This window comes from Platalea leucorodia, assembly GCF_965183815.1.
Source record: "Platalea leucorodia genome assembly, chromosome: 2".
In the NCBI taxonomy this organism is placed as follows: domain Eukaryota; kingdom Metazoa; phylum Chordata; class Aves; order Pelecaniformes; family Threskiornithidae; genus Platalea; species Platalea leucorodia.
In genome coordinates this window covers 94,057,556-94,084,989 of record NC_138824.1, presented here as the reverse complement: position 1 = coordinate 94,084,989, position 27,434 = coordinate 94,057,556, and the positions used below count along the sequence as shown (strand labels likewise).

General features: G+C 43.9%; 1 protein-coding gene across 6 annotated transcripts; it reads right to left on the bottom strand.

Annotated features, from left to right (window-relative positions):
• Positions 1–782: 782 nt before the first annotated feature.
• Positions 783–19,786, bottom strand: DDX3X (DEAD-box helicase 3 X-linked). Of its 6 annotated transcripts, none has more exons than XM_082335188.1 (17): positions 19,598–19,785; positions 16,938–16,995; positions 15,828–15,878; positions 10,400–10,523; positions 9,064–9,204; positions 8,881–8,980; positions 8,182–8,317; positions 7,648–7,733; positions 6,906–7,004; positions 6,670–6,830; positions 6,323–6,467; positions 6,074–6,218; positions 5,579–5,760; positions 5,371–5,488; positions 4,769–4,925; positions 3,669–3,793; positions 783–3,316 (listed from the first exon to the last, which is right to left on the bottom strand). In XM_082335188.1, the coding sequence occupies exons 1-17, from the start codon at positions 19,640–19,642 to the stop codon at positions 3,234–3,236; spliced, it is 1,956 nt and encodes a 651-aa protein (XP_082191314.1). In that variant the 5' UTR covers positions 19,643–19,785; the 3' UTR covers positions 783–3,233. The 6 variants fall into 6 exon arrangements, with proteins under 6 accessions (XP_082191314.1, XP_082191313.1, XP_082191318.1 ...); XM_082335187.1 differs by having other exon boundaries at positions 3,669–3,796; positions 19,598–19,784; XM_082335192.1 differs by lacking the exon at positions 19,598–19,785 and adding an exon at positions 19,086–19,207 and having other exon boundaries at positions 3,669–3,796.
• Positions 19,787–27,434: the final 7,648 nt, after the last annotated feature.

Below are 27,434 nucleotides of genomic sequence, written 5' to 3'. Positions count from 1 at the left end.
GTTGCCACAGTCATTTCAGCGCAGAACTTTAAGCCCAGGTTCTTTCTAAATCCTGATTTTCTAAATGAAGCAAGACTTCTGTCTAGCTTCAAAAAGACTGGAAACATCTGAACTTATTCCTTCCACTGTATCCCCTTACATAGTCCAGTACTTAACCTCATTCCAGCCTAGTTACAGCTTAATCCCATAGCTTAGTTTTAGAAAACTAATTCCAAACTGGAGTATGGGTCTACATTTGCTAGCTGGGGGGGAGAGGAGGCAGACTTTTTTGGAGGAGAGGGAAGCAGGTGTGTACTGCACTTTTCCCACAGAACTGCACGTGCTTGTTTTCAGCGAGGCTGCCTAGCAACAATCAACAGGGAAGATGTCAACATTAAAAGCTGTCTAGTAGAAGGCACCTTTGCTAAGTTCAGAGGCACAACTGTGAAATGAAGTCCTTAACATTAAATGGCTGAGGAATCACGTCTGAGTGCGAGTTCAATATATTTTAATTATGTTGTTACAACCAAACTTGGTACCCCAAGGAAAAAAGACAACAAGAACATTGTCTCCTCATCTGTTCCACATCTTTGTTAGCTTCTCTAGAAAACCTGCACAAGTATCAACATTGTGGGGCACAGGTTGTTTTAAGGCTGCTAGAGCTATAACCCTAAGCCTAGCTGCCATTTATAATCACGCTGATGTGTACCACACTAGATTCACCTGCTTCCAGAGTTGCACGTGAATGAGGCTACTTGGGCTACAGATCTTGTAAACCAGAAGAGTGACGCTTCACAAATGAGTAGACTGTGCAGTTCAACTTTTTTATTTTAATAAAATCAAGAATATGCACAGCACATGCAGTGCTAGCATCTAAACTAATACAATAAGCAATTCTAAACCTACAGTGACTTGAAGTTCAATTTTCACATTCAGCAAGTTTAAATCCATTCTTGCATATTGTTTTGAATCCTTGTATCTGAACTGAAAATATTGCTGGCTGATAAAACTTGCTAAAATGCACAAGTCACTGATTATGCCAATACAACAAAGATAACCACATGTTTGAGGATTGCAATGTGCCAGACATTCACTGAAAAAAAAAAAAAAACACACAACTAAACAAAACTCACGCAACAAACATCTGAGAATCTGGACACTTCACATCAGTGTTTAGAAGTGTTTCATTAATATCTTAAGACAAGTGTATCAAAACCTTGGCATGTTTAATTTTAAGTTGCCAATTTTTGTTTTACTATCAGAAAGTTATGGCTACACTGCCAATGCCGGGTCTGCTTAATTTGACTTAAGAGTTTAATATGACTTAAACATTAAAAGCTCACACTACCCCGAAATATATAATTTCACGCATACGGTGACATTCAACATTCAAGTGCCAGTGTTTTTGTACTGTCTTTTGGTCAAGTTTCTTTAAACTTTCAAAGAATCACTTTTAGGCTTACAAAAATAAATATTTGTCAAAAATGTTCAATAAATATTACACAAAACTAGCAGCAAAAAGTATCTAGAAATCTGTCGTGTGCAAATAGTTTTCTTCCCAGCTATCATTCCCATGGTCCCAAATAAGTTTTAGAATCTATTTCCTTCTCCTTAAACAAGCTGCGTTCAATCTCCAAGAGACAAAATAAGATTGGAAGTTAAGGACACGCACACAAGACATATATAAAATTCTCTGAATGTGCAATAAAAGAAGTATTTTGTAAAAAGTTATGGGCAAAATGTACAAGGGCCTAAACCTAGACTTGAAATAGCACCATAACAAATGACCTCAATACTGTCAAGTGCACCTACTTAATAAAAGTTTTAGAACAAGGCACAATACACTTGAAAAAATCTATTGCACTTTAGGAGATTTTTGCCATTTTCCTATGCCACTGTAGATTAGTTGTTAACTGCTCTGGCCACAAAGTTAGCACAGAAATTCCAAGTGGCAGAGGCATTTTTCTGGTGGACAATACTTATCTTTGGCCAGATTTAGCATAAACAGACTATAAATACAATGGAAACCTATGCAACTAAAACTGACTAAAACTGCACTTTAATAGCAGAATTGAAACCTTGTGCAGTTTATGTACATTTCCAACCTCTGTGATCTCAGGTTTGCTTGTTACTCTTCTGGAGCCATTTTACAAAGTCTACAGTAAGCCAGTTTAACATCTCCACGCAGCTTGAACAGAGTAATGTGAATCTGCATTAAAATAAAGCCTGCTGCATAATTCTTCCTGTTCATACCCTCTTGACCAAAAAACATCAACACTAGCATGCGTTATTAGACCAAAAATTCAGTCAGGCCCTTGAGGAGGACCAATCACTGCCATGGTCAGCCATTCTACCATTTCAATTTCATATGGCAGGCATTTTTAAAAAGTCTAAATAGATGAATTCTCCTAAAAACTATTTCAAGTTATCAGACCTTTAAACGTTCCCTGTAATGTTCTGCCCACGTTTGGCTAGCTCACATTAATGATCTGCCTAAATATTGAAAAAGGAATTGCTGTATTTACTTGCATTAACTTCAAAAACAGTGCTTTTAATGTATGCATGTATCCATACATCATCTCATCATGACTGGAATGGCTTATTAAAGGCTATCAGGTTCTAAGTACCTATCCAGGATAGAGTGAGCAAATCAGAACTTTAACTTAGTACAGTTTTGCCACATTAGAAACTAATTGCATTGATATGCTTCAAGATGTTTTATTTTTCAAATCTGCAAATACCAAAAGCCCTAATGCAGGCTACCGCATAAGTTTTTCTTTGTAATATTATGGATGAATCAGTGATTCCTGTTTAAGTTGTATCACACCTGTGTGCCAAGGTTTGATTTTAGCCCAAGTTCAGTAATTTTTATTTTGTCAAAACAATTGATATCTTGAGCATTACTGAGCCAACAGGACATCAAAATAAAAGTTGTCTAAAGTTAAAGGCACAGTACATTAACAAACAAATGATCCTCAGTCACAAAATTATAAATGCAGTTTCTGGGTGGGGATGGGTGGGAGGGGAGTTAATCCTGACTACAGCAATAGAGTCTTCAAAACCACCTTCAAGATAGGGCTACTTGTTCCTTTGTTTCCATCTTGTGACCTTGAGCTCCCTTAAAAAAAATTTCAGTGGAGAATCACAGCTGGTAATGTACTGCGAGTTCTTGAAGCTACACAAGGTATAGTCTGGCTAAGTTACATGTGGTTTCCATATTAGCTTGTTTGGTAGGATATCTGCTGCAAGCAGATTCAGTTGCCCCACCAGTCAACCCCCTGGGAGTTATAGTTTCCTCCATATCCATCACTGTTGTAGAAGCCTCCATAACCACCACCTATGAAAGGCAAGAGAAAGTGATGCTTAATTAACCCGCTAAAGACTTGCGCCTTCACAACAAGAAAAAAGCCCAGGGCACAGACAAGATGTCTATTATCTATTAAAGGAAACCCACCCCAGAAGTACTGGCAAATGCACACACTGAACTAAAACACTAGAGAGACAGGCAGCATCAAACCAATCAAAGACAGGTAACTTGCACTAGCCTAGATCCAAGAAGGATGCTGAGACTTTGCATAACAAGCACCAGCTGACCTCATATTTAAACATTACCTCCAGAAGTTTTACTATAGCAAGCATTTTAGATCTGGGTTTGTATTTGCCAGCACTACCTGCCCAGTTTTTCTTACCTCCAAATCCTCTGCTGCCACTTCCTCCGCTGCGGCTGCTGGTTGATCGACTGCTACTAAAGCTACTGCTACCAGAACCGCTACTTGTTCGGTAGTCTCTGGCACCAAATCCTCCACTGAACCTACTGCTGTATAAAGGAAGAAAACAAACGCTTGAGTAAAGTCAGTGATATCTTAAGCACTGCAGACATAGAGGTTCAAGTACTAAATTTCTTCAACTCTAGTTACCAACTACAGCCAGCCAACAACCAGTAGAAGTGGTAAGTTCAGCACACTTTATAAGCATCCCAATGCTATCTGAAAAGGGAACTCAAGATGGCAAAGGGAAATTTACTATTCAAGCAAGGTCATGTTGAACTTGCCATGTTACACCAAGAATTACTTTCACAGGTCCTGGTAAGATTTGATTCAGTGCAGCCTCTGCTCCACAGAATTTCCAAACCTATCTTAGTGTTAAGTGATGTATTTATGACCACCTTTCATATTGTAAAAATTACTGTCCTTTTCTACAAGTATACTTCTGAAGCAAAAAAAAAACCCTAGAATTCATGTGGTCATATGTTAAATACATTAAGAGGAAGGGTTGTTTCTCCTCCCACCCCTTTAACCCATTAAACATAGCTTTGTATTACCAGCTTAAAAGCATTTTAGGTTTCCATAGCAAAACTGTTTTACAAGTGGCCTCACCCCTGCAGTGTAACTCTCATACCTTTCTTGTTTTATGTCAGGAGGCATGCATTACCTTCTCCTAAACATCAAAATAGCTGCTTAAAGTACATCTCTGGCACATGCGGGTATGCATTTCTAGTAAGTGTTTTGTAAGCACTTTCACAGAGTTCTAAAGCCATTTTTGCCAATGTCATTCTACCTCAACTCTATCTAGTTGTCTGCTTAAGAGGAAAAAAGTCTTACAGGTTAATTGCCTTATGATAAGATAGAACAAAACCCGACATTAAGCTGTCGCTTCTAACGCGCCTAACTCACAGTTTATTCTGCACTGGTTTGATTTCCTCTAACTGTATTTTTAGACTGAAAACAAGTCACAGAACTGCCTCTCACAATGGGTTAAGTACACCTTTAGCCAAAGTTGTGACCATTACCTCTTGGATCGCCCACGGCTGCCACCTCCTTTATGATGCTGTTCATAAGCCATGTTTTCCAGCCAAGATGGTACTTCTTGCTTAGCCTCAACAAGAAGATCAAGCAAGTCCTTGGTGATGTTTATGTTCCTCTCATTGAAGAATGAGGTGGCAAGACCTGAAGTAAAAATTCAGTTTTAGCCCCACACAAAGCAAATACACTACAGCACTTAAACTCATTCCACACACCCCTTTGCAGCTGTGACAATACCAGATTCCTTATAGCTGAGCTTGAGAACACTAGAATTACCTGAAGAGAAACTAGTTTAAAAACATTATTCTACCACAGCTAGTCACAAAAACCCTGGCTATTTACTGACAAGACACAGAAGACACCAAGCTTACATATGGCATCAGAGCTTTTTAACAGCAACAAAAGCACTAGCTAAAGCAACTGGTTACTTTCCATGCTGTCTGGACAGCAGGGACCATCTTCTGGTCACAGGAGGCAGCGCAACGGCTTCTCTCAAGTACGTAGTTGCAATTTGCTACTTAGTCAATACTACTACACCTAGCAACCTGGGTATGAAGTGCTGTCTATGAAAATTCTAGATCATACTTACCAAGGTTTCCTACTCGGCCTGTACGACCAATACGATGTACATACTCTTCAATGTCACTTGGCAAGTCAAAGTTTATGACATGCTTTACATTTGAGATATCCAGTCCTCTTGCTGCTACCTAGTGGTTAAAGGATTAAATAAAATCTTAGTAAAATCCCACAGGCCAAGTAATACACTTACTGGGTCAAACTTCATAGATTTCACTTACTGCTGTGGCAACAAGAATTGGGCTCTTGCCCGAACGGAACTGGTGCAGTGCTTCCTCTCTGTCTCTTTGAGAGCGATCTCCGTGTATACTTGTGCAGGCATATCCTTCATGGTACAGGAAGTCCTCAAGAGCATCTGCCCCCTTTTTAGTTTCCACGAACACCAGAGTCAAGGAATCCTTGCCTAACAATAATTAAAGCACAGGTTAGCAGAAGAGCTGCACAGAAAAATACATGACTCCACCACCTGGTAAAAGGCAGTTTCAGTTCTCTGTTCCTGTTTATTCTAAACTGAAGACACTGGAGACCTCCCTCCCCATTTTATGCAGTACCAGAAGAGCTTAAATCAACTTAAAAGTGATATTTAGTCAGTGGAATACATTAAATGCATGTTAAGGAAATACCCTTTCGTTCACCTACTCAATAGAAGTTATTGAGTCATTAGATTTGCCTCATCTGAATTTTGCCTTATTTGCTTATCTGAAAGTGGTCTTTACCTGTGGCATTTAGCAGGTCAAGCAGAAACGATCGTTTGTCTGACTCTTCCACCCATACTACTTTCTGCGTGATATTCTCAGATGTAGAACCTACTCTGCCAACAGCCAGAAAGATATATTCATCAAGGAAGTCACGAGCAAGCATCTAAAAAAATGGAAGAAAAAAATTAAAACAGTATTTCCTCCCCCCTTCCACAGATGCAATTTGGGCCTACGAACTGTTAAAATATTTGAACTTTTGTGAAGTACCTGGATTTCCTTGGGGAAAGTAGCACTGAACATCATGGTGTGACGAACCCCCTTTGGTGGCATAGTATCTTGTTCAACAATTCGACGAATTTGAGGTTCAAACCCCATATCAAGCATTCTGTCAGCTTCATCAAGCACCAGGTACCTAAATAGTAATAAGAAGGTTACTCTTCACAGCTTTTTTTCTTTAAGCTGTAACCCAGCACAGACACTGGACTACAATTTCTCAACTAGATAAAAGTTTGAAAGCTAGAATTTAAGTGTCATTAACTCTAGATCTCACTTTAAAAAAAGTACAGCTTCTACTTGTCAAGTCATTAGCATATGGACAAGAACACTTTACTTACTTGCAGAAATCCAATCCAATCTTTCCCCTCTCCATCATATCAACCAGTCGTCCTGGCGTTGCTACAAGCAAGTGACATCCACGTTCTAAGTCACGTATCTGCTGACCAATGTCTGCACCACCGTACACAACACAGGGACGAACTCTGGAACGGTAGGCAAACTATAAAACAAGGTAAATTAGCTCCAAGAAAAACTGTACCTATGCTATTTTATAATTATGAACTCCTAGATGTACCTTTCTGGCTTCCTCATAGATCTGCACAGCCAGTTCTCTAGTGGGAGCCAAGACCAGTGAGATTGGATATTGCTTACGGCGTCCATACCTTCCATTCTCCTGAAGAAAAAAAAAAGTATTTGGCATGAATACCCCAAATATGAGGGGAATTAAAAAAGCTACTACAGGCGATATTGAAGACAGGTCACCAAGTTTGTCTTAACAAGAAAGAAAAATTACGGCTGAAAGCCAGCTTGTTTTAAGCACTGCATCTGAAGACTCTGCCCTACTACAGGACCTGAGATTCAGCTGTTGGTTAATATGTTAAGCAGCAATACAGCTGCACAAGCTTGGTCTCTACAACCTGCACTGTGATCTGTAACTTAAGCAGCAGAGAAAAAATAGCCATAAAACCTGCTACTTCCTATCCTGAAGTCACTACAACATAGACACATGTGACCAAGAAGCTGTTTTGTAGCAAGGGAAACCTCTTCAAAGCTTATGCAACAAAAACACTCGTAAACAATCTTTTCTCTAGACAGTTATGCATATGAACTCTTTAGGTAGGAAAAAGTGTTCCACAGCCTCTATTTTTCAAGGGAAATAGCTAAAGTCTTCTAGAAGTTGAGAAGCTTGCCTATCATACCCAAAATAATGACGACATTTAGGCACAGCTATTGTGTTCAGTAGCATACATCAGCATAGGGGGCAAAAAACACACATTGGTCATAGCTTTTCCAGGACTGGGTATTTAAATACTTGCCTTCATAGCTCTCAAGGCATCACCAGGGCCATCTGCATAGATCTGGCTCAATATCGGTAGAAGAAATGCAGCCGTTTTCCCAGACCCTATTAGGACACAATTCAGTAGTATTATAGTTATTTTCTAAGCTACTGTACTGTCAACTACAGCAGATACTCCTCTATCATTAGCATATCCATATTCCCAGTAACATCTGCACTAGCATATGGATACTACCTATGCTATTGGAGTGCACTACTTAGCCCGTAGAGGTTATCTACAAAAGACTTATCACTCAGCACCACAAAACCCTGAAGTAAATGCAATTTAAGCCATGAAAATTTTTCTCAGGACAAACACAGTAAATCCAGTCAAGCCACATCTAAAGCAGCTGCAAGACTCTAAAGCTAATTAGTTTACAACACTGCAGGTATTTCAGTATACTCTGAACAGAAAGTTGTACTACCTTACTAACCCCTGGCCTGCAGCTTGAGGAATACAAGACCCTACTCCCTATATTGACAGAGACCAAGCAGTAAAGAGTTAGTAACCTACCTGTCTGAGCACAGGCCATCAAGTCTCTCTTTTCTTTAATAATAGGTATTGCATGTTTCTGGACTGGAGTAGGACGGGTGTAGCGTGTGAGCTCAATGTTTCCCATAATAATTTCTCCCATGTCAACATCGCTGAACTGTTAAGACATTTAAAATGAGTAAGATGGGAATCCTTCCCTTCAGCCACCATGGAACACATCACTCAGTCTAACAAGTCATTTGTTAAGTAGCTTTTGTTTCATCTCTTCCTATAGAACTTGCCTATTAAGTTTACAGATACTCAGGAGCTAGTTACTGAGTCTGCTATCTACCTGGTCCAGTCACATAAGCAATTCTTAAAAAGCCAGCCAAGCTTCAAGTGCAGACTACGCTAGCATACTATACTTAGCACAACACAATGCTCAGGCTTAAGCAGTTGCTCCAACAAACCAGCACCTCCGAGCACTTCTTTACATGTTTACTGTTTAAAGACAAGTCACATAGTTAAAAGTGAGCTACAAGTGTTAACTGAACAAGCTTACACAACTTTTCCTGTGTCTTAGTTCATCATATGAAACCCTGTTCTGCAAAACAGCTTAGCTGTAAGGAAGGCAAGATAGTATTTTCTCCCTGAACTTTACACAAGCATGACATCAAGTTTCACATGCAGAACAGTCACTATTAAGATACATCAGCAAACCAGATTTAAAAAAAAACTTACACTTTCAATATGTGGAGGACAGTTGCTGCCTGTTGCTTCAACAGGAATGTCATCATATTTCTCAAAGTTAATGCCAGTATTGCTTCCTGAGAAGAGCTCTCTGAACACAGAAGAGAAAGTATGTTACTTGCTAGACATATCAACTGACCCTGTCATGAGAATTTACACTACTCCATCACTTACTGTTCCAGGCGTTCACTTGGGGGAAGAGGCTTTGACCAGTCATCTTCATCCGATTTGTCGCACCAGCGGCTATTCCCACCACGGTCAAATCTACCAAAGCCACTTCTATCATAGTCGCCACCTCTTCCACGCTCTTCATATCTAAATAGAGCAAGAATATCAGGCCACCATTCCTGGGCAACAGGATTTTTTGACATGCAAAATTAAAGCTATAATAATCTAGCAGTGTATGCTCTCTGCATTAGCCATACAACTGTAGAACAATTCAAAGTCATCAGATTATCTGTACTTGCTTCTTGACCTACAAACTGAAATTACTTTAGTCCCAGCCATCAGACTACGTCATGTTTTTCTGTGTCGTAGACAGAAGAGTTAGTCATGAGTTCACAGCTCAGTTTAGCTTAACACACTGAACCTTGTATCAAGATTTTTTATTTGGTTAAGTTTAACAGCCGTAAAGAATCAGTCACCTGCCAGTAGAGCTGCAATTCCAGCTGCTCAGTCTTTGCCATTTTTTGTAGGGAGCTCTCCTGAAACCTCTTAGGAGACATTGTTTGGTACTCCCCCCTTTCTCTGTGCCTCATTTTACATAGGTCTCCCACATCCAGACAAAACCCTCCAGTGCTGCAATTTGTTCCTTTATTCCCCCACCACATATGTGACCAAACACCTCAATGACATGTCACATTATTTTATAAAGAGGGAGCTCACCTGTATTACTGACTTGGAAAGAAGGTGGAAAAAGTCCTTACCTCAACTGTTTAGTTTTTGGTCTGGTAAAGCATGTTTGAGAAAAGTCTGGACACAGGACTAGCGCCAGCTTTACTAGTCGATAAAGGTCACTCTCACCACACTTGTGCATACAACGCATGATGTGTGTAAGACTGATCAAGTAAGGTAGAGAACCTGCAAGAGTCTCACCCAGTTTTATTAACTACACTTTTTAAACAAGAAAAAAATCGAAATTAAAAAACGATAATCCATTTTGACGTATTTGATGTGCTCCCAACAGCTTTTCATGATTCTTCTGGAAGAAGCCACCCATCTAGCACTTTTTTATTGAAATGGTTAAGTCAGCAAGTCATCATAGCTGCAGTGAGTGGCTGGTGGTGGATTACAGGCCACATTTTTCAACACATGCAAGTTTCCCCATCCTTGAACTCATGTAGCTTTAAAAGCAAGGTTCTCTCACTCTCTCCTCTCCTCCCCTCCCATGTTCCTCCTACATCATCCTGTTGTTCACACCTAGAACTCAGATTTTAACATCAAAGTTACAGGTGCACTACTAGAACTGAGACAGACCTCGTATGCACCACCCAGACAAATAAGTACTTGCCTTCCTCCTCTTGATCCATTTCCACGGTCAAAGAAGCTTGATTTTGCTCCACGGTCAGACCGTGCACCAAAGCTGCTGTATGCATCCTTGTCTCTGCTAGAACTCCAGCCACCACTATCAAAACCTAGTAGACAAAGATATAGCCATATATTACACAGCCTATGCTTTTAAAAGAAAAAACTAAGTTCTGTCCAGTAAGTCTTCACTGGAAGGTCTACAGAATTGAAAGACAGGCAGTCCTTCAAGAATGGAAGATGTACAGATGTTCAGACTTTCTCAAATAGGGATTAAGCATTTCTCATTGCCTATCAGAACTTGCTGAAACCCCTCCACTCATGTACTAGTATGTTATTTCTTTAAAACACTGCACTTGCCTTAGTGCTAGTATTTAAGTTGCCTACTCTGGAAAGATGGGTATCAGAAGAAACATTAAGACAGCAACTCTTGCCAAGCCTACATTATCTCTCCAACTTCAACACAAATCCTTGACGATGCATTTAATTTTTGTGAGGTTAACAAGGCCTCTGATGAAGATCAATAAATGGTATTAGCCCTTGTATTAGAAATCCATAGAGAAGTCAGAATGTTTTGTCATACTGTACGTACACAGGGCAATCTGATCTACAAAGACTAAAACAAATTAACAGCACCAGGCAGAAACAAGAAACATGGAGTTCTTCACAATGAATGACCACATTGAATTGTTTCACAGCACTTTCACACCTACCTAGGGTAGATGCCTGCTTTGGTATGTTAACTTAAAGAGGACTAAGTAGAATACAAAGTACATCAGCTTGCCATGACATAAAGCCTCATCTGTATTCAACTACCAGGGGCTGGGAGGTAGGCAGAAACAGAGCATTAAACAGTGCTTTGGTACTAGACTAAGAGCTTAAGAATTCTGAGTTCCAACCTTTGCAAGTTTGAAACCATGACCCAACCAGAGTCTCAGCTATGGGATTCTGACAGAGAATAAGTGAAATAATTAAACAGGTAAACAAATAATGTCACTCCGATTAGTGAGCATGCTTTTGCCAGCTCTACAGCACAAAACCAGTCAAGACCTATGCACCAGACAATAAAAGCAACCGCGAAACAAAATTACTCCAAAAGAAAGGGGTTGTTCTAGACCCTATCTCTCCAAAAAAGCTTTGTTACAACAATTACCCTACCCTGTTCTCTGGAGAGCATCATTCCCCTCCCCCCACCTTGTTTTTAAAGTAAGAAATTCTACTCCCCAGAATCCAGACATGTGCTAGTCACAAGGCAACTTTAAAAACTAGTGTGGTCACTAGAACTCATTTTGTCCGGCTAACTGAAGCAGACAGCAAAAATAATCCATGCATGAAGTTTATTAGCACACAAGATCATGGAATGCTTCAATACCTCCAAAGTGCTTTAAGAAGTAACTTTAGTCCTTAAGGATAAATTAAGGACACAGGAATACCATAATCACTTCATTAACACATGAGAAAGCTACTTGTAGCTTGTTTAGAGGGCATGTAAATCCAGATTTTACTAGGAGAAGCTTTCAAACCACACTAAAAATATTGAGGTATGTTATCCTGCCAAGAGATCCAACAGCAGTGGTACTGACAGAGCAACCTTCAAAGATACAGATGTAGTTTCTCATTAGTGAAAAAACTGGGCTGATTGTACTACATTAAGATCTTCTACCAAGTCTGAAAAGTTCCAGAAAGGAGTCAAAATTTTATACTCCAAATAGCATACAAAGTAAGCTTACTCATCTAGCTCATTACTACACTAGTTACTGAAGCTGGTACCCTGCCATAATTTTTCTTTAAGGTAGTACAGTAACTTCTAGGCCAAGTCTAACAAACATACATACATACATACATACATACATACATATATATATATATATATATATATATATATCTCCTGACTGACAATTAGAGCCATTAATTCCACTTTCAGTTTGGCATTCCTAGTTTTATTGTACTTGTGGATCAACATAGAACAACAGAGGTCCATGCTATACAAGTAAATTCTAAGCAACCAGCTAGCAGAAGGCATCATCGCTATTTAGAACAACACATAGCAAATTAAAATCAAAAGCTAATACACTGAGACAACCCGTAACAGACCATAGATTGACTTCTCTAAACTCAAGAGAATCATCATGAGACCATGCAAGAATTATCAGGAAATTCCTTAAAAAAATCAAGACTTTTTTTTAAAAAAAAAAAAAAAAAAAGCAAAAACCCATATAGATTCCATCCAGCACATTTCTCACCAAATGGATAAGTTTGGAGCTCAGTAAGTTAATGAACCTCCAGAGCAATTTTGTAGTTTTTGCACCTGAAGAGTGGTAGAATTGTCAATGCTTCTCCTCAATCAGCATTTTAATTCACATTTTATAATGCTCTAACACAAATCATTGTCAGCTTACTTGAAAAGCTGCCACATGCAGCAGCAATCATCAGTTTTTTAAAGATGGGAAAAATAGTTAGAATCATAGAAGCCTTTAGGCTGGAAAAGACCCTTAAGATAAGTTCTAACATTTACTCCTTCATCTACTATAGATCAGATTAGACTATAAATATCCGAGACCAGCTTCCAGGAAGTTGAACAAGAAAGTGACATGACAACAAGCTTTAGTGTTACCAACTCAAGTTCATGGTAGCAAGATACTTTAGACCAGGCAAACCTGGATACTGAGCTCCATACACTGTAGCTTCAACAGCTGCAAAACAGAACTGCCATTAAGTAACCTACGGACATATTTTTAAGTGTGCTCTTATTCCTGAAGTTCTGTATCGTCTTGTTCCCATGTACAAAGCCAACAGATTACTAACAGGGACAGATCTGCAGATGTATGGAAAAAGTAAGCTGAAGAAAGCACTGTAGTTTTAAACAGAAATACTCTAGATCCCTTAGTGCGCTTCCCCTGTCAATACCTATTGAAATCACAAAGATGCTTGGATTTTCACGAACACAAAGAACAGCTATTTTTAAAGTATTAAATCCACTGCCTTCAGCAATTTCTTACTTAGCTGCAAGTAAGTCCGTTGTGCAACTTTAATAGTGTCTATGAATTACTATACCATCATCAGCTACAGAGGAAAGTGAGAACCCCAAGCTAGAAACTATACACTCTTTGTTTCTAGAGCATGTCTAAGGGAACAACGCACAGGAGAAAAGCAATTCTTTCCCTTTTTTCAAGTTTTTGAATGCAGTAGTAGTTAATTAACACTTTCACAGAAGTCCATAAGGTCATGGTATGTGAGCAAGACAATTCTACTGGATTACTGAAACACAGTTCTACCAAGCAGTTTAACTGATTTTTACATCAATAAAAATGTTATGAGGTTACTACGCTTGTAGGCTGCATCAAGTTTTGTTACATGGTCAAATGCCACTATTATCCAAGGTCTCTTTTGCCTGTTGCTTGCTAATGTCTACACCTTGAAAAATCTGTTGCTAAAGATTCCAAGGAGCAGCCAATATACAGGGCAGCTTCAACACAGCCAAAGCAACAATCGTTAATTTAGTCATAAATAACAGAAGCAAACATCACTTTTATGAAAGTACAACTGTGTAACAGACTTCAAATCAAACATATGAAACAGCTCAGCTTTACACCACTGTACTGATATCCACTTTCCTTCTCAGTAGGGGGCCTGAACCAGAATCATAGCTTTTCCAGGTAGCCATCATGAACCTTGTCACAGGAAGCCATGAGGAGTCTAGTGATACAGTACTCAAACAGGTTCAAAGAAACTTTTGAAATGTTAGGTTTACCAAGGAAAGCTGGCAGCCTATATTCTTTTAACTGAAAAAGCCATGTGTCAAACTTAAGTTTCATGGCTTGTTTACCTTTTTGCAAGGCAAAGCCTGAAGCCCCCAGAAAAGGCACACATCACATATATATATTGCAGTGTTTGAACTCTGGTCTTACACAGAAAAGACGACAGTGACAGTCCTGTACAGGTCATTACATGAACTCAAGGTCAAGACTAAAGTATCCCTCCATATCCAATATCCCCAAAGATTAAACTGGAGTTTGTTACAAATTACCATATAGGGAAAGGAAATCCATAAAGAGCAAATATCCACAAGCCAACTTTAAGTTGTTTCCTGCTTTTGAGAAACTTGCACTTTCCTCCCGGGGTTAGCTAGTCGATTTCTTGAAAGACTGCTCACACCTGAGATTAATGTGATCAGGAACCTCAAGAGCTGCCAACCAGTTCCTCTACTTTCCCCAAAACATTCAGCTCTTGTGACAGGCTCTTCATTATTCCGTGCTTCAGGCTATGCTTCCTTTAGCTAAGAAGAAAACCACTAGCTTGGACACAGGCAAAGGCAAGACAAAAACAGACTGATCTGTTTCTTCAAATGGCATAAAACTGAAGTGGAGCATTTTTCATCTAGTCAAATTTAAAATTACATAGCTCCAGTAGTACTACTGAGATATATTAGCATATACTTCAATATTCTCCTGCCACCCACTCCTGATGGAAGGACTCCTCTTGCAGTATTGAAAAAGAGAATTGTGGAAGTCCACTGCTTTAGAAACAGAGGAGATTTAATTCTTCCTTAAGTTGTAGCGTAGCAGAAAGTATTTTAGTTCCTCTATTTCAGTACGTATTAGAGGAAGTGTTTCTCTTGTATCTGCACAAGTCATTAGACATGATAATGCATGCTGCAGTATCTGCAATTTTTATGTCTTACAAATAAAGGTCGTGATTTACTTCACTGAAGAAGTCCACAAAATTTTTCTTCTTTATGTTTTGTTTAGAAAAATCAGGTGCAAGATATAATGGCCACGTCTCAGCAGAAACCCCCCTCTGTACACGTGACCAACACCGGTCATGTATTTCATGTTTCATGCACCAGCAGCCCATGTTTCCTTCTGCAAGTACTCTTGTGGACTTCCATAAAAACTACAAGAAGCTAAACAATGACAACATCTCTTAACTGTTTTGCTTCTCATGCTCCCTAGTTAATAGCAAGTGGTGTAAAGCATCCATTTACAAAGTGAAACTGTGCTACTGTTCTTATTAAACAACTGGTTACTACAAGTTCCACATCACAGCCACTAGAAGCACAAAAACTGGTACTCCCAAAATCCATTAGAAGTGATACTCAAGAGTACAGAGATAGCTAGTCAAGTTAAGATGGGAGATCCTGTCTTACTTCAGTCACAGTTGATTGCTTAATGATATGGGAGAGATTTTCCCAGTCAGATACTTGAACTTGAGCTTAGAATATAACCTGGTGAAGGAACCAAGAATTGCACGCTAAAAGCAGAAGATTAAGTTGCAGTGTTTTGCACAGAATAGTTAAGCAGTCTGTATAACTGCCTTTAACGGTACTGTCAAAGCCTTTAACAGTCTGTTCCTAGAGACTCAGAAGTAGGCTAAGAACCAGTTACAAGTGTTGCCACTGTATTTCTGATACATACCCTGTTTTGAAGCTTCCCTGTTCCGCAAGTGAGGAGGAATGTATCGGCCTTCTAAAGGACAAAAGAAAGGTAGCGTTACAAGACTGCAGCATTAGCACCTTTTGAGATATTAGCCTTTCCAACAACAGCTTCTGGTTAGAAAAAAAGATGTTTACCTCACAAGCTTTAAGGCCTCTTACAGCATCTTTAACAAGAGTCCTTCACTACAGCACACTTAATAATACTTCTCTCAGAGGACCAACGCAGTGAAGATTAAGTTCTTGCATACTCATTTAGGTACCTTTTTTTAAGGCACAAGATGTCTTGCTATTTCTTTGACTAAGTCGTACATGCCCTTTATGGATGTTACAGTATCTGCGATGACAGCCTGTCTTCCTAGAACTCATTAAGGCTTAACCTGGTGCCAGATACTTGAGCAGCTTAAGATTTTCACTGTGTCATTCAAGTACTGGTGCTCACAGTATTAATACTACCAGTATTTTTCCTTCCTCTTAAATTCAACCATCCCTATCTACCAGTTCAGCTCAGATCAAACCAGAAGCCAGACATAATTGCCTCTGAATAGCATTCTTCATTTACAATCCAGAAGCATCTGTCTGCTAAGCAACATGAATCAGAATGTACCAGGCACAAGCTGAATGTGAGTTCCTGGAAGATTCCCCTCTCTTCCTAACGTACTTAAGCCTTGCATGGCAGAGAATGCAGTTTCTACTCAATGAATTAGGATTAGTACAGTTAACTATGAAAACTTTTACCTTCAAACATTCCAACTCTAGCTGGATGTTTTGAGAAGACAAATCATCACATTACTACTACCATCAGTGACCTCATCTGTTTGACTAGAGGCAACAGAAAATCTGGGATAAAACTGGAACACCAAATTCTCTCAAGTCAGTTAACTACTTAAGAAACTTACACATACCATATCACTGCTAAATGAAGTGCTCCTACCTAAAGTATGTAGCATTTTCAAAGCAGGCATTAACTAGCAACCTCCTCAATTTCCCCATAAGCCTCTGTGAGTCTTTGCTTCAGAAATTACTTTTCACAGCTACAAAACCCTTATTTCTAAATCTGTGTTGGTAAACTCGAGGACTTGCATGTACTTACTGCTTGAAGAGCTTCCTTCACTCTGAGAGTCTGAGGAATTCAAGTCTAGACCAGAAAACTAGAAGAAATAAAACAAGTATCAACATGTTATATCATGAATTTATGCTAAGATACAGAAAGCTCTTTTGCTTATTAAGAGCAATCACTATTCCAACAAGTTATTGCTGCAAAGAAATTTATTTGTAGTGTCAGTTACCTCTCCTGTAAAGGAGAAGAACCAAAACCAGAGTTAGCTCTCAAGGCTATACCATCTTCCAGTGTCTCCATATCCACCAATAAACACGCACCACAGGCAGCAAGGCCAGAAGTCTCTTACGTCCAGCAAATCAAATAGCACAGACTTCTGCTTCACACACTATATGCAAGCTGAACATCCATTTAAAACAGTCTTTCAGTCCACTCAAATGCATTCTGATTGAGATCAATGGCAATTTTTTTTTTTTTAGGTCTACAAGAGACCACAGCCCAAATAATACCAATTCAGTTGGGCACCTCACTTGCAGAGACTCAGCTAATTCTTTACACCACATTAACACTACTGAGACATTCTAGTCTTCATGTCTGAGGCAGCCACTGTTCACAAAACATCAGGTGACTTCTTCCTACAATGACTTCGGCAAATACAATTTCTAGTTTGCTTTTCTAAAACGTCATTTGCAGCCTTCAGTCTCCCAATAAATTCTACCAAAAGGTATTTCAGTTCAGGCACTACTAGCACGTAACCCAAACGTTTTAGGTCAAACACAATATGGACTCATTTCAGCAGAAGGCAGTGGGCAACTCATAAAGCTTACACATCACCTTGTTACAGTTGTTTGCCTGCACAGCAAGATTAGAAACTTATTTGGGAATAACAAGACATGTTTAAATACAATTAAGTTTTATGCAAGACCAATTGCACAGAAGTGTCTTCCAGTATGATCTGAACCAATCCAAAGCAAAGATTCCAACATACGGTCCTAGATGTTCAGTTGTGCGTGGTGCCATTTAGAACATTCAGATTCTTGGAAAATCCTCCCATGGCAGGCCTCCTATCATCCTCTTTAAAGCTCCTACTTAAAATCTGATCTCTTTAGCTGATCTGAGCATCAACACGAGACTAAAGAATGATTCTTATTTAAACAGTAAACAACGACTCTCCACTAGGTAAAAGAGGCTCTCCACAAGCAGCAAACAGAAATGATGCATCAATCTTCTCGCACTGGACCCTCACCGCCTCCGCCGTGGGGGCAACACTTGCCAAAAAAATCGATCTCGGAGATGGCGCAGCGAGGAAGGCCGGCGCGGCCGCCATCTCAGTGCGGCGGTGCAGCCGGCACTGCGGGTTGGGATTTTCGGCGCAGCAGGGAGCAGCCGCAGCCGCCCAGCTAATCCGGCAGCCGGCACCCGTCACGTGCTAGCGGGGGGGGAAGGGGGGGTTGGGGGGGAGCAGAAGAGGGGGGGGAGGACCGGCTCCCTGACCTACTTCGCCCAAGACTCCCGAGCAGCGGCCGCCCTCAGCCCGCGAGCAGCCGGGGACGAGCGCTGCCCCGCCACGCCAGCTGCCCGCCCTGGGTCTCGCTACAGCACAGGGGCCTCTTCCCGCCCGCCCCCCCCCCTTTCTCCAGGGATTAGATAACCATCCATCCCCTCCACACTGGGCAGGGGCCTGCGCCCGACTCCGCCCAGCAGAGGCGGGGGGGTGGAAGACGTAGGGAGCAGGAGGAAAGAGGAGGGAAAGAAGGAAAAAAAAAAAAAAAAAAGGAAAAAAGCGAGAACAACAACGTCGCGGGCCCGGGAGGCGCCCCGACACACGCCGGCCGGGGCGCTCCTCGCCCAGGCCCAACTGCGTCACCGGGGCCCACCGGCACCGGAGGAAAGAGCGGGAAAAGCCGCCGCCGGGCCCCGCGGAGGCGGCTCGAACAAAGGCAGCCGCCAGCGCCCCCTCCCCCAGCCCCTTCCCCGGGGAAGGGGGCGCCGACACAAAGCGCCGTCCTCCCCCACCCCCCGCCTCGCCCCGTCAGAGGCACAATGGCCGCCATTTATCGTGTCTTTCTCCCTGCCCCCCCCCCCCCCCCCCGGGCTCCCTCCTCCTCCTCCTCCCCCCGCCCCCCCCCAGCGCGGCCATTCCCCGCCGCCGCCGCCAGGGGTCCCGGCAGCCAGCGTTACCATCGTCGCTCGCCGCCACACAAAAGCCGGGCCTGGAGCGTGGCGAGGAGGCCGCGGGGGCAGGCGCAGATCCCGGGCTCGGCCGCTCGGGCGGCAGCGGCGGTCCCGTCCTTCCCGCGCCGGTCCCCCCCCCACCCCCCTCCCCGCCGCGGCGATGGCGCGCGCCCCCGCGGGAGGAAACCCGGCGCGGAGCCGCCGCGCGGCGGAAACTGCGCAACAACCGAATACGCCACAAACCGGCCGCGTTCGGGGGAGGGGGGCGGGGGGAAGGGTGGGGTTGCCGGCAAAAACACGCGGGGGGGGGAAAGAAATCACGACGCAACCGCCGGGGACCGAGAAGCGAAGCAAGTCCCACGAACGTCCCTCCCGCCATCCCTGCCCCACGCACTTAGGGCCTCCCCCGCGCTTCTCCTCCCGCCCCGTCCGCCGCCCCGCTCCGGTTAACGGAGCGGCCTGCAGGCCGCCCCCCCCCCCCCCCCCCCCGCGGGCGCACTCCGGGGCCCGTCCCTCACCTGCTGGTCTAGACTGAGGGCATTTTCCACCGCCACATGACTCATAACGAGAGATCGTCTCGGGGTGTCCCGCTCCGCCTCGAGAAATTCAGATTCGCCGGGCTGGGAACTCGCCGCTGCTGCCGCTCGTCCGCCGCGAATCGCTTTCCTGACTGAGCCCCCCCCGCCTCGGCCCCGGCCTTTATACAGTCCCCGCCCCCCGCCTGCCCGCCGGCGCGCGCTGACTTCAGCGCGCACGCTACCGCCCCTGCCCGGGCGCTCCCTTCCCCCCCTCTCCCCCCGCCCAGCGCTATCGCGAGAGGAACCGACCGCGCTGCGCCGGCGGGGAAGCGAGAGCTATCGCGAGATCTGCGCTGGCCCCCGCCGCTCGGCCCCCTCGGTGAAGGGCGCTCCGGAGGTGTCGCGAGACTTGGGGGCGCCGGGCCGGCGCGCTTGGCTGGCGATACCGCGAGGTTTCCCCCCCCCCCCCGCCTCTGGCGGCCGCTCTCCTCCCCCGCGGGGGGAGAACGGCCCCGAGGTCTCGCGAGATCTCACGACCCCCTCGACGCCCGTCTCCTTTTGTTCGGCGCGCTCGCGAGAGCGCCCCGCCGCGCGCGCGGCTGAGATGTCTCTAGAAGGAGTCGGATGCTAGGTCACGTGGGCGGCCCGGCCGGCGCCCGCCGCCATCTTGTGCGCTTCCCCCCGCGCAGTGGCGTAGGTCCTAATGGAGGTGCGGCGAGCCCGCGGCGCGGCGATGGAGCGCGGCGAGGGAAGGAGGAGGGTGCTAGCGGTGGCGCGCTGTGGGGCCCGCCCGGCTTGAGTGTCACCTAGAGCGGGAGCTGGGGCTGTCGTCCGTGGGGGAGGGGCTGGGGGTGCTTCACCCACAAATCCACCGAAGCCTCCTGCTTCGCCTCCCCCCCGCCACACACACACGCAGAGGTGCCTACACGGTGCCTTTGCAGGGCAGGAACTCGGGCTCCTTCCCTTTACAGGCTCCACTGTGCACCCTGGTAGTAGTTTCTGCATGCTTCCTGAGAGGTTCTGTCACCTCGGCTTGTTCCAGGCAGACCCTCTCACCCACACTGGACCAGCACAGCTAAGCTGCCCTCAGCACGGATACAGACACATGAACTAGTGGCCCTGGCTGTGCCTACAGAATGATGCACTGTGCGTAGTGTCCAGTGGCACATCACTGTGAGCCACTCACCCCGACACAGCTAGTGTTGACCACAAACACCAATTAGAGACATCGATCACCTTTTTCTCAAAACCTTCTTTAGCCATCAAATCTACTGAGATGCCAAAGGTCACCCCTATTTTCCCTGTAGCAACAGTTTTACCAAGCTATCCCATTATATCCACAAAAAGCTACACCTTGGACTCAGTAGGACTCATGTTTACTGTTAGCCTGTAAAATGCCAGTCAAATAATAGGCATTACGCTACCTGTCACTTTTCAAAAAAGAGAAACGGCCTCATACCCTCCCATCACATCACAGCCTGCTGACACAGAAAATACTGGAGCCATTTCCTTGAATTGGGGTCAGTAAAAGTACTGACAAACATGCTTACAGGATGAGGATGCCTCTGAGGCTATTCAGTCACAAGGAAAAGGACACGGGGCTTGCTTGTCCTTGATCCACACACAGCAATTATACCTCCATTTCCCTCCTCCTTGGGCTCCTGCCTCTTCCAACGAGAAAGTACAAAGGAGATTAGTACTCCAGAAGGATGGCTAGATTCAGTGTAGGGATTTAAAAGCAAGACAAAACTTTTCCATGGTACTTGCACATAAAAACATCTATCTTTACCTAGTTTTTCCTGAACACAGAGTTCTTTCACATAGCTGCCCTTCAAGCTGGAGCTCTAGAGCCAAAATCCTTCCATTCCAGAAATTAAGCCCTACCAGATTTAAACACCCACAAACAAATCCTTAAATGAGCAGCACATACTCCTCACAGACAAACCAGCCAATCCTCTATAGGACAGGGTCTTTACTTAAACAAAACATTTACCATTCTCCTGCTTTGGTCTTCCATAATGCTTCTTTTAGCCAGCTACAGCTCCAGAGTTAAAGGTTTATACTTGTCTGTCTTCCCCAGGTGCACCTATTTATATCATTTAAATACTTGCAGGTGTGTTCACCAAGGCTGCCTGACAGTTAAAGGAAAAAGAAGATTCTATATTTTTAAAAAAGCTGTTATTGGACTTAGGCCCAAATTGTGTTTTTTTGAAAGCAAATCTCAAATAAATCTTTTAACTCCTTTTCTTCTTACAACTTGGCGGACAATTCTAAATTCTAAACAATTCTGCAATGTTTACATCCCTACAATGTCTGCAAAGCTCCTGTAAACAAGAGCATTGTTTGATATAATTCGTATGCACTAGAAAATGACGTTAATTAATCCTTCCTCACTGTACAGGTTTTAGAAGTATCACAGTAATTTAATTCCTGGTCCTGTGGTCAGGAAGGCAGGTGAGCCCACTCGCCTCCGTGACGGGTTAGCAGAGGGGCGGGTGTGTGTCATACTGCGGCGCGCTGGCAGTGTGCTTCCACGCAGCCCACCCAAGGCAGGGCAAATTAGAAAGTTGGAGTCTTCTGCTGCAGGCACAGAAGTGCTCCCCTTGCTTAGGGAAGTCAGTTTTCCCTTTGTTATTAAGTTACCATCTGCATTAGGCAGGACTACGTATTCTCAGTTTCGCTTTTTATTCTCCTGCAGCTGACTCAGAGACAATTCGCTGGAGGAAGTTGAGCAGCTAATGAGTACTTGAGTCAAGCATTAAGCTAGCACTAGAGTCCTCACAAATCCTGCTCGCTGTCTGTTAAACTCAGTAAGTTTTTGCCGATGGACTCAAACAAAACTGCTTAAAACCTGACACTGCTGGGTGCTTGGACACTCAGTTCTTAAATCCTAGCAGGATTCCCGAATTTGCTATTCCCTTACCTGCAGAGCCTCATCTGGTAGGCGTTCTGAAAGGCTACACAGCCTCAAAACAGCTAGAGATACAGCTTTCTGAGTATTGAGGAGATCGTCGCTGTGCATTAGGAAAGCAGTATCCCTGATTGCCACCAAGCAGCATGGGCTGTAGTGTCAACACCGTTTATGAAGTTGTAGCTGCCTTTTAGAATATTTTGACCCAAAGCTGATAGATGCTGGCCTTGGGTACACGAGTTTCCTTATCTGTTTTGAGACTATCAACAGGTCATATGGTACTAGACATCTCAACAAGCAGATTTCCCTTTCTGTTTCTTGCAGAACTGTGGGCTTACTTCTGAGGGAAGGAGGTGTTTTACTAATGGTAAGGCAACTCAGACTTAGGCCCTGAAATCCAGAGTGTGATAAAAAATAAATCCAACCATGGATGTAATTCTCAGGTTGCAGTACTGAAAACTTGTTTCTTGTTCTACAGAGCTACCTATGAGACTAAGACCACACACCATATTTTTGTGAGTCTTTCATATTGCAAGCTGGCAGGGCAATAAAAATTATAAAGTTAATGTTGTCCAGCCACAAATTAGCAAGGGGACTGAGCGACGGTCTTTAGTCAATGGTGTATATCTCTGCGTAATACCAGACATCTGTCTTTAACAGCATAATTTTTAAATGCTGCATCTGATCAGTTCCCAAATTTCTGGGGACACCTTTAGGCATCAAAAGGCAGAGTCTTACCATTTTGGAGGAATAACATGAAAAGAAGAACCACGTGCAACCATTGATATACTGTTAGTGAAGCCTTCACTACAAAGTCTGCATTTCCCTACAGCAGCGACTACAAAACTCTTTGAACCGATGGATAAGCTTTAAAATCATGTATGTAAAAGCAATTTTATGTGGCAGAATAAAATGAAAAAGCATTTTTAAAGCTGGCACCCTTCCTCTTAACTTCAAAACAAAACCAGGCCTGTTGCATTGGATGGCCTTCCCAGGTTCCTCACGTCTGGGAGGCTGTCGTTCTCGAGACAATTCCCTCAGCGGCAGTACTGGTGTCGGCAGTTCCCAGCACTTGCCATTTGTTCCTGTCCTCAAGGTGTCCTCTCGGCTGTCCCCGATAGCTGTTAGTGATGCCAGTCCGTGCAGTGAATGGAGGAACTGATCTGAGTTTAAAATAACTCTGCCTGTTCGTAGGGGTAGAAAAAAACCCTGCCGAAGTCAACTCTCTGCCCAGAGAAATCCCACTGCCTGTGGAATATTGGTTCGTAGTCAGTGAGTTTCTTCAACTGAGTGACTATTTCCCGCCATACCTGCTTTATCTCCGTGTGCCGGGCAAAGCCGGTGCGCTTAAACCAGGCGTTTCTTTCACTGGCATTGCCAGTTTACACAGTCCCTTTCCTCACTCTGCACCCTGAGCTCATTTCAGCCTCTCAAATAAACCAGTGGGGAGAGGGTGTTATTTTTCACCCGGATCAGTCCTTTAGTCTGTTTGGGGTGGCTACACAAACGCCTGTGGGGGTCCAACAAGAGCAGGGGTAACGAGCCCCAGGCAGGGAAGACGGGGGCCGGGAGCTGCTGCAGCCAGCACCGCTGCTGAAGCCTGTGCAGAGCCGCAGCCCCCTTCTCCGGGTCGGCAGGGGCAGAGGGGAGAGCACGGGATGCACACCCACAGTTTCTCAGGGAGGGAATGCACTGGGGTGCTCGTTACACAAACCATGGGAGTCAGCGGGGAATCGCAGGAAAATCAGGGCAGAGTTGTCTGTTGCAAGTAGAATTACAGTAGGTATTTTAGCCAAAATGTGCACAGTTGGTTTTCTGGTTTGGGTCCTTTTGTCTCTGTTTTGATACAAAATCTTACTCTAAGGAATAAAGGAAGTTGCTAATAATAAAAATATGACTATTAAACTGTGCCTGGATAGCATTTGACAGAATATTTACAAGCTTTTCCGCTATGCTGCAACACTTTGTTCTAACATTGCCTATGCTGAGTACACCTCTACCCTAAGCCTCGGAGAGGACATTATGCCTTTAACTTAGATGAAGAATTAAAAGGCAATCTGATTAAGAGCTCCTCTGTTCTTTGGCTGGTGTATTGCCACCCAGGCCTTGCCAGTTCCCCTTCCCTTGTTTCTCCGCACTCCCAGACTGGTAGAGGCTGACAGAATGTGCATAATTGATTGGGGAGGCCTTGATGAAGAGCAGATTCATGATGATTCTCTGAAAAGATGCCTGGAGCGTGTTTGAAAACTTCAAAGACATTCACATCTTGTCCTGAAAAGCCACAAAAGACTGTTTACAGAAAGCAGAGACTCTACAGAAAGGAGAGAGAGAATCCGAAAGTTTTATAAGCTATGACTCTAGAATAGGGGTACACAGAGAGGATTTGGCCATTTCAAACATATGCTAGTCCTTACCTGAGGCAGCACTCAAGGCTTCTCTTCTTTTTTCTTTTTTTTTTTTCCTTTAATGAAGTCCTCTTTTTCTTTTCTGTAATGGTTTAGTGACAAGATGAAGTACTCACAGGCTTCTGTGGGAACTGAGGAAATACAAGCGTAGTTTTGTCCTTATTTCTTCTGTTACAATGGGATCAGACACAGGGAAGAATGAGTCCACAAATTTCACACAGGAGATACTTCTTGAGCTGGGGTCAGGGCCCACGAGCCGGTGACAAGGCTGCCCCTGAAATGGCAGCAGAGGGGAACAAGAATATGGGCAAAGGGATGGGAAACAAGACAAGAACTAGTTAGTTTTAGCTGTCTGCTGTAGGTGAATAGTTCCTAATGGCATTCCCTTCCTCTGTGTCTCTTGCTTGGGTCTTGGCGTAAGTCCCCTTTCGAGGCAAGAGTAAGCAGACTAGAAAAGATACACCCATGTTGCTTGCTCCGAGCCTGCAACGTCATGTGCCTGACCCAAGAAAGGACTGGCCTGGTGTCTTACTGGGGCTGCCTCACTTGCCTGGGTCCAGAGCGAGTGTAGTACTGCCGCAGGAGAGGCTTGCCTCGCTCGCCCTTTCTCCTCCCTGAGCCCGCCCTGTGCACAGCCGACAGGCTACTGGAGTCACTGCCCTGTGATCTGAGGAAAGCTGTCCTTGGCCCAGCCTAGCAGGGATTGCTGATACTAGCTACTACCCAGAGCCGAGCCTGATGAAATATCCAGCCCCTCACTCCCAGCCTCTGGCCCATGTCCCAGCTCAATATCCCTGCTATGCCAGCGAGTCCTTCACTCTGCCGTGTGCCTCTTGGCTGTGGAGGATTTGCCCTGGCCACACTGCACATAAGGGATGGGGCAGATAGGTCCTGGGGTTTCAAGGAAGGGCCTTGCCAGCGCTCTCCCCTCTTGTGTGAACGGGTTTGACTCCTGCTGCCGGGTTTGACCTTTGCAGGTGGTGGTTGTGCAACACGGTGCGACTGCCAGGAGTGTTCAGGTTAAGCAGCAGTGGCCTCAGCTGTCTGAGGAATGCCCAACATTGCTAGTACTCCTTATTAACTGAGAGAGAGATTTTGAGGTAGTAAATACTGTTACTAACTGTATGCCTCAGCTTGTGCACTGTCAGAACCATGCTGGGCTTTTTCCGTGGCTCAAGGTTGTAGGGGATGGAAGGGAGAGTGGCTTTTGACTAAAATGGTGAGGGTTGTTGTCCCAAGTGGAAGAACAAACGGAAGGAACATGGCAGTTCAATGAACACTGAAAATTTCTGAGTCAGGCTCTGTTTTTCATATCCCTAGATTCCTTGCTAGCTTGGATTTAAAAAACGTTAATCACTTTTATCTCTCTGCATTCAGATCTCTGCATCCTCCCCACTGGACTCCAAATTACATTGCCTCCCTCTCTCACTCTTCAAGCTTAAGCACTGCTGTGTCTTCCCAAATGCTGTTTTCCATGTTCCAATTAGATTACGGGCTTGCCTGCACAGGAAAGTTGCGCTACTATTAATTTGCAGTTTGCTTTAAAGAAATTATGTTAAACCTGGGCAGAAGGCCATGTGGATACCCTGGTATTCCTTTGCAGGAATACAAATGGCTTATTTCAGGTTAGATCAGGTCGATTAGGAACAGGAAGAACTTGCAAAGCAATAAATTTTCCTACACCAGAACAAAGAGAGTCCAGAAGCTTCTTCTGCAGATTGTGTCCTCCAAATGGGAAGAAAGGCTGGGGGCATGGTCTGGACCTCAGCAGGGGCCACAATCCACTGGACAGAGGTAACATACCACCAGTCAGCTAGTCCCACCAAAGCAGCAGCCTCTGCTGCCGTTAAGTTCTGGCACGTGCTGTGAAGCAGGCTGCTTCACACTGCAGCAACTGCCTTTTTCCTACCCAAGGCAGCCTGGTCCGCAGCACTCATAGAGCAGGAGTAGGCACTGCTGCCTCTGTGCAAGGTATTGGCTGCCACCGCATTCCTACAGATATTGAAAATGTAGCCTGTTGCAAAAAAAAATATAGTATGATCTTGCTCAATAGGAAAAAGCCATGCGTATCCATCTCCGGCCCCTCTTTGAACACTGCATGAATGCCTGGAGTTAACTCTATTGGTTTACAAGCGGATTGCAATTTTATGAGTGTGTCTTCCTCTTGTAGGCAAGCTCAGACAGAAGGTGAAGACAAAAGAAGAGAGACTTACAGCAGCAAGAATAAATGAAAGAGGCACATCAGTAAATCTTGGGTGCTGTACATTCTCATTGCGAACTGGTTTGAACTGGTAAGCTACTAATTGCCTAAATCCAAATAGGTGCCTAGTCAAGATGGCTGCTATATTAAGCAGCATTAGTATTATACTTTGAAGAAGGTACTAATGCTTCTCACTTTGGTTTCTGTAAACCTTTTCTCTTCCAATTACCATTTCTAAGTACCAAGTGCAACTTTTATGTCACATTAGAGCCTTCCTTGAAAAACCTCTAGGGGGTCACTGACCAAATACTAGGGTGATGA